The sequence below is a fragment of the Corylus avellana genome, chromosome 8 (genome assembly GCF_965113065.1).
Source record: "Corylus avellana chromosome 8, dhCorAvel1.hap1.2, whole genome shotgun sequence".
Taxonomy (NCBI): domain Eukaryota; kingdom Viridiplantae; phylum Streptophyta; class Magnoliopsida; order Fagales; family Betulaceae; genus Corylus; species Corylus avellana.
This window is the reverse complement of record NC_142497.1, coordinates 15,361,161-15,368,884: the sequence shown is the minus strand read 5'-3', so window position 1 is coordinate 15,368,884 and position 7,724 is coordinate 15,361,161. Positions and strand designations below refer to the sequence as shown.

General features: G+C 33.8%; 1 protein-coding gene across 4 annotated transcripts; it reads right to left on the bottom strand.

Annotated features, from left to right (window-relative positions):
• Nucleotides 1–888: 888 nt before the first annotated feature.
• Nucleotides 889–5,089, bottom strand: GATA11 (GATA transcription factor 11). Of its 4 annotated transcripts, none has more exons than XM_059574412.2 (3): nt 4,751–5,089; nt 3,594–3,852; nt 889–2,002 (listed from the first exon to the last, which is right to left on the bottom strand). In XM_059574412.2, the coding sequence occupies exons 2-3, from the start codon at nt 3,834–3,836 to the stop codon at nt 1,274–1,276; spliced, it is 972 nt and encodes a 323-aa protein (XP_059430395.2). In that variant the 5' UTR covers nt 3,837–3,852; nt 4,751–5,089; the 3' UTR covers nt 889–1,273. The 4 variants fall into 4 exon arrangements, with proteins under 4 accessions (XP_059430395.2, XP_059430396.2, XP_059430397.2 ...); XM_059574413.2 differs by having other exon boundaries at nt 3,594–3,848; XM_059574414.2 differs by having other exon boundaries at nt 4,797–5,089.
• Nucleotides 5,090–7,724: the final 2,635 nt, after the last annotated feature.

Here is a 7,724-nt window from a genome sequence, read left to right as displayed (position 1 = left end):
ACGCAATTTCAAACAGACTTCTAATCATTCTAATCAACATGGAACAAAATATATATAATATAATTATGAGAATAAGAGGTGTCAATATTTTTTCATTTTTTTTCATCTTATCTTATAAATCAACTATTAGATTTGTGGGGTATGTGGATCCCACAAATTTATTGATTGATCTATTAAATTTGTGAGAAAATATGAAAATATATATATATATATATATATATATATATATATAAGCAAATTATTGACACTAATCATTTCTCTATAATTATAGTTGGTATTAACTTGTCAATTACTCAAAGTTATCCCGAATAATATTAATTATTTAAAGAAAGTAAACAATAATCAGAACGTAGTCTTTACCGACCTTCAGGATGTTGAGTCCGCCACCACAAGCTCGGGCACTAAAGGCCTTTAAGTTAAGCCCAGTCAAACTCATTTAGAAGTCCACATCTAACCTAACTAGAGCCGTATAATGTCATTCTATGCAATATAGGCCATGGGCCGGCTCGCAAAAATTCCCAGCCCATTAGCGAGCTTTTATTCTCGGACCAGGAAATTTTTTTTAGTAGCTTGAAGAGACAGTGACAAGTTCAACATTGCCTAACACAACCAAAGAAACCGAAATCGTCATAACTCAAAACAAAAACAAATAAAAAAGTGTTATACATCCATTTAATCTGTATGATCCCGCTCATTCAATAGTAAATTTGTACATTCAACAGTGAATTTGTCAGTCTCTTGTACGGAAATATACAAGAAAAATAAAAACCAAACATTTCTCAAACAGATATCTTCTATTTGCCATAACTACTACAAAAGCGATTCACTTATGGGTTGGATTGAACAAAACACCAAAACAATGGTTAGGGAATTGTCTTAAGTTATGGAAATCCAAACAGGGAGTTAGATTTCAAGTATTACTTCAGGAAAAAGACATTAAAATCCTATGCTCTTTTGAGCTATTTAACACTGGTATAGGACACGATAACATTATAGTACAAGTGCAGTGCTTGGTAGTCCTACTTTAAGTCTCTTATCTCGATAGACAACAGCTAATTAACCCACCTGATTCAAAAACTCTGTTGCCTTCAATTTTCCCCACTGGAAAACATATGGCAATCAAGGAACTCCTACGTCTTATTCAGTTAATGTACAGAAAACAAATTAATCAAATATAAGATAGCCAGGAGGAACAGAGAACACGACAGCTTCCAACTAGAACTACTGTTCTCATTTCAAACACAACCTGACAGATAGATAGATAGATAGATGGCTATCCATTTGATACTCCTGGGGACGATGATGAATTTTCCATGTCAGCCGTTCTTTCTTCTCTGACACTGCCCTTGCTTCTCATCTCAATAACCTTCTTGTGACAGTTTGAGTGTAAGGATGCAACAAAGGTAGGACTTGCTGCCGGACGGTACTCTGGAAAGAGGCGGCCAGACCTGTAACGAACTCCGCATGCATTGCAAAGGGTCTTCGGCCCATCTGGCCCCTCCCTCCATTGGGGGGTCTCTGACACTGCGCAGTGCTTGCATTTTCTACCTGCACTTGGTTCTGGCCAGGAATCATTCTTCATCTCTGCGGCACCTGAGAGCACTGACAGGTTCTTTTTCTTCCTCAGTTTTCTTTTCAAAGGATTTGATACTCTCTCAGTGAGATCAGTTTCTGAACCGGATTCAAAAGCATCCCAATGATGGGATATTTTGGGAGCAGAGGAAATGAAAGGAGTGAGGAATTGCCGGTCAACATATGGTGGGCGCGGGCGATTGCGATTGCGCTTGCTTCTAGCACGCTTCACAGGGATGATGATTTTGGGATCAAAAGTTGTGGGATTTTCAACTGAGCTAGAGCTGCTGCTTTCAAGAACAGAAACTGGACTGGAGGTTTGGAAGAGACGCAAACCTTTGCCATCAGAACCTTTGTAATGGGGAACCCTTCTACTGGAGATGGCTTCAGCAGTGCTTGGCAGCTCTTTTTTCGGAGAAATTTCACCATACTGAAGCCCACATCACCAAACAAATATCAGATGATAGGAAAGAGAAGTTTGTTGCATTTGTCAAGACGACGACACTTGATAAAATGTTTAAAATCCTATCTCGTTAAATTTAAAAGAGAAAACAATATAAGAAGAGAAGTGATCTATCTTATCCAATCTAGCAAATGCATGGGGATTTAAAATGGTGGCACATATACAGATTCCTAATCAGCAGTTTTTCTTTTTTTTCCCAAGGCAAGCTCACTTTGTGCACCCACCCCTGAAGGGCAAACCCCGGATCCATTCAACACACCTCCCATACGGATCGGGTAAAACTCAGCTTTGTTGTAGGTGTAGCCCCAAAAAATTGTTTGCACCCAAGATAATAATCAGCAGTTTTATCAACTGTATGAAGCAAATTAAGCAATACCACATCTAAACTCAAATGAATCAACTGTTTTATCAAAACATATGAAGCATAGTGTGCCACATGTTTAATTTGTTCATCATGCAATCCTTTAAATTCATTCACTTCCATTGACGTTTGTGTGCCAAATGTGCATATATTGCATACATAAAAAAGAAAGCCTCACTCAGTAGTGAGTAAACAGTACACTGCTGTGCATCTCCCGTATGTGTATTGCACTGCCTCTATTGACTCTCAGATGGATAAAACATACTTCTAAAGCTTCATTCAATCACTACGCTACCTGAATGCAACACTAAAGTAATTCATGATTTGTCTTTTATGTTATATATTCTCTTTTCAAGGAACTTTCCTTCCTATAACCCTCGGTCTCTCGGTATTAAAAGCAACTATGATCTTGAGCTAACCATATAAACTAAGATAACATGCTCAGAAGGCCCTCTACTCTTCCAGAAATTTTTTTTTTTTTTTTTGATAACGTAGGAAACTCTTCCAGAAACAATATATGCTTCCCTTGCCAAGCATATCTCTAATTTTCAGGAAAGAAGCCTCAGTTGCAAGCAGTTAGCCAGAAATACAATTGTGGGGCAGGCATGCAAATCCAACAGTATAAACTAAGCCTTTTGTATGTAGAAGTGCATGAAGTGTTGAAGAAAGTAACTGGTAATGCACCTCAATATAAACAATTCCCAAGGATTTAAAGCAACAACAAAACAAACAAGGTCTACAGAATAAGGTCCTGCGCCATATGCCTCTGGAGTAAATATTACCTAGACCACACTTGTACAAATACTGAGGCCCAACAAACAAGGACTTAATGTGAACTATATAGAGTGTGTTCTTGCATTTCAATCTATGATTCAAGGTTCCCATATTCTCTCAGCTCCTCAATACTCGACTGACATACGCTTAAATGTCAAAAAAGGTAAGTTGCATATCTAACAATACTGTGAGTGCAACTCCCTCTAATAAAGTTAATGCAGGGAATTCTTGGGTAACTATAGTACTCCTACACCAAAACAAAAGCTAGTAAAAATATTTACAAGTTAAATAAAATAAACAAAATACCAAGCAAAGAACCCCAGACACTTGCATAAGCGGTAAACAAGTATTGTATATCATATAAACGCTCATATTGGGGCATAAGATACATCATTAAATTTATTTTTTTGAAAAACAAATCACCTGAGCTGGGGGATTTTCAGGAACTTTTGTAGCATCGTTGCAAATATTACCAGAAAATCCAGATGATAAATCAGTCAAAACATCCAATGATGGCGGTTCAAGCGATTGTAATGTAGCAATCCAATCTTCACCTCCCACATTTCCTTCCACATCTTCCAACGGGAAATCAAAAAATTGCATCATATCATCAAAGTCCCCAAATCCGCCATTGAGATTCTCGATCAAAAGCGAAGAACCATTCATTTTATAAGTAATCTGCCTTTTTGTAATATTATAGTGCAAAAGAACAACAAACAAAGAGAACCGTTATTCAATTTCATTCGCATATTCTTCCAACATGAAACACTTAGATAGTTTGATATTAAAGACACCAAAAATGCACCAACTACTCGCTATAAATAATGGACCTGATAAGGAAATGACCCAACTCAAGTAAAAAGAGCTAATCTCGTGGATTGGATTACTATGGAGTTACCTTATCCAAGTGAAATCATATATAGGACGGTTTATGGTAACAAAATCTGGAAAATCCTTTTCTGGGTCTAAAACTCTCATAATTGGAAAGTTACCCTCAGAAGGACTCTGGAAAAAAGAAAATATGAGAATATTCCCATATTTCTTGATTTGCTACAAAAACCAAAACCGGCAACAAGGTCACAAAATGACGACACATTTTCATGTGCCCTTCCGGAAAATCAGCTACGTCGTTTTTCCATTGTTGACTAACTTTTATTATTCTATTCTAACCAAAGGAAATTAACGGGCAGTAAATAATAATAATAATAATTATTATTATTATTAAAAAAATTCCTAAAGCGGCTGTTTGGTTAGTGAGAAAATGCAGGAAAAGGATGCAAAATGAACCCTCTTTAAGTCTTAGTTTTTCTTTTTTCGTTTTTTAAATAACATCTGCCCTAAAATAAGTCGAATAGAACAGCTTTTCTAGCACAAAAATGAGCATAATATACAAAACAAAATTTTAGGAAAAAAAGCATAATAATATTACAAAATAAAATTTTCACATTTTCCTCTACTTTCTTTATACTTATCCAAACAGAAAGAAAGGGAAAGAAAAAAAAAATAAAAGATAAGATAAAAAAAACCCAAAGTTCAGACACAATGAGAGCAAATGTGGGGGTGTGAAGACCGAACCAAACCTCAAAAAAGCCCTAAATCTCAAGCGAGTCCATGAAAGGAGGAGACCTTCAGAGGAGAACCCTAGAGAGAGCGCGCAGACGTGGCATCTTTGACATTTCTTTCGTTCACAGTTCACTGAAAATGCGGGACAACGCTAAGAAGAAGGAGAGCTCATTCTTTGGGGAGCTGAGAAAACGCCGACATTGCAGTGTCCGTTGAAGAGTTGCAGAGAGAGAGAGAGAGAGAGAGAGAGAGAAGGGATGGGGATTTGATTCCGCTGAATCTGTGTAAGTTTGTCTGAGATTGGAATATTAGGTTTTTGGAGAAGAGTAGGGTTTAGATGGAGGCGGCTGCATTAGGATTGATGTGAGGTCTCTCTTTAATCAGCGCACATCCGGTAATAAAAATAATAAAAATAATAATTTCTGTTATTTTTTTTTTTTTGAGGTGGGAATGTGAGAATTTTCTTTCCAAAAATAAGGCATTATTATTTATTAAGATAATACAATTATGTTTCCAACTATATTACGAGTATACTAAAAGGAGAAATGATTGATGTTAATATTTTGCCTATATTTTTTTACATATTATCTTATAAATTAACTTTAATTATTAGATTTGTGAACTTTGAGAAGTGTTAGAGAGTCAAACAAATGAATCCAGAAAAATTAATTTGAAGTGGAGGTAGCTCAATCGGCTGAGAACCACGCCTTATAAAGCGGAGGTTACTAGTTTGAATCTTCTTCCCCCTCTTGTATGGACATGTCAAAAATAGTGAACCTAGAAAAATTTTTAAATTGATGTAACAAGGGTTTTTAAATTAAAAAAATGCAATTCTCTTTCCTTTATCTGTCACTCATGGTCTCTCAAATTAGTTTGAAAATTTTTCTAAATTTAATAGTTTATATATATATATTGACAATGGTTTATATATTAAATTTATAAAAAAAATAAAATAAAATATAGACAAATTATTGACATCAATTAATTCTAAAAAGTATATATATATATATAAATGGTGCAAATATTATTTGGCTTTGTTAACGTTCATGGAACACACAAAATTTAGTAAGCAAACCATCTCTATGGAAACGATTTATACTCTTCTAGAGTTTGAAAGGAATCCTCAGCGAACCAAATCTTAACATTTTATATGACAATAAATATGTCCGCTTGTAATGCCATTTAAATATTTGAAAATTTTGACTAATATTATCTTTAAATATATTTGGTAAAATCTATAAAATTATTCCTAAAATTATAAAACGATCTATTTCTTTTTCTTTTTCTTTTTTTAACCTAGTGAATTTATCTTTGTAAAGTATGTTTGAAATTGCGTTTAGAAATAAAGTATTTATTTTTTTTAAAAAAAAATTAAGGACAATTTGGTCTTTTTAGAGTGAAAATGTTAAATAAATACTCTTAGAACCTGTTTGGGTGTGCGTTTGAGGAATTTAAAAGTATGTTTAATACTCAAAAAGTCAATTTGAAGAAAAAAATACATATTTGGTAAAAAAAAAAAATTGAAAGTGCTTTTAAGAGTCCAAAAAGTCTTAACATGGCAAAAATGCACTTTTGTTTGTGTTTGAGTAGAGCTTTTAGTTAAAAAACGTTTTTTTAGCAAAAATTTCATTTTTAAGCTTTTGATAAAGGTGCATTATAATCATTTTTATTTGGGTGAAAAAGCTAACCGCATTAACAGCTAAACGCAGTAACCGTTAACCGCTTTTGAATTAAATGTACTTTTAGGCCTCTCAAAAACAATCTCAAACAGACCCTAAATATATCGACTTTTTTTTTTTTTTTTTTTTTTAGGATACAGCTTTTAAGGTATTAAAAATATTTTTTAAGATTCATAACGCAATCCCAAATAAAAGCATTTCCAACATAATAGGAAAATCTTTCCTAATAGTCAAATTTGACTATTATTAGCCTTTTTTCCTCTCCAGCAATATAGTCATTATGTAATTTTTCCTTCTAATATGAACAGAAGCTCATATTCATTGCTCATACTATAAACTTTGTTTTATTTTTTTCTCTCTTCCTTTCTTTCTTTCTTTTACTCTCTCTTTTCATATCTTTCTTTTACTCTCTCCCACAAAAAAAATATTTAAAGAAAATAGAGAGTAAAATAAAAGATCTATTGGAGTATATAGAAAAATGAATAGTTAAAGTAAAATTTTGTACCTTTTCAATAGCTATTTTGACTAGGCATGCTGAAAATACTATAACTAGGTTGTGATTGCGGGATGAAATAAGTCCCCACAGCCACTTTGACTGTGCAAATTGAAATAGCCATTCACATAAGAATTACAATTTTTTTAAAAAAAATTTATTTATTGGCTAAGCTAGAGGTGATAGTGGTAATGCCAAAAAGTGGGTAGTGGCTCACTAGATCAAGTTAGAGGTTGATTCAAGGAGAAGTTATAAATCAAGTGGACCAGTGAAAGCATGTGGGTCTTGTTTGTTTTTAATGAATCTTAATGCGGCGTGATTTGAGAGATCACCGACAATTGAAATCATTGTCTATAACCATTTAGTTGGGACATTCACATGCTCATAGTAATTTGTTTTTTGGTCCTCCCATTTATTTAATTTTAAATATAAATATACAACTGGATTGGATCCAGATTTATTTACCCACAGATACAAAAGTTCAATAAGAATATATATATATATATATATATATATAATGCCTACAAACATATCCCACATGGTAAGAAGGCCAATGAGTTTTCATTTCCCTTTCTATTTCCTTTTATTTATTCCATGCCAACACACTCCTCCCCCGCTAAATGGAAGATACCAAATCTAAATAATACTTGATTTAGCCATCAATTTGTAAAGATTCCACATAAATAGTCCATGAATGTGACTCATACAATTTTTATGAAAATATATGAACCGAAGGCCAAAAATTTCTCCACAGGGTAAGTGGCATTAAAATTTTAAATGGCGTGACAATACAAGCAACGACATGCATTGTTAAATGCT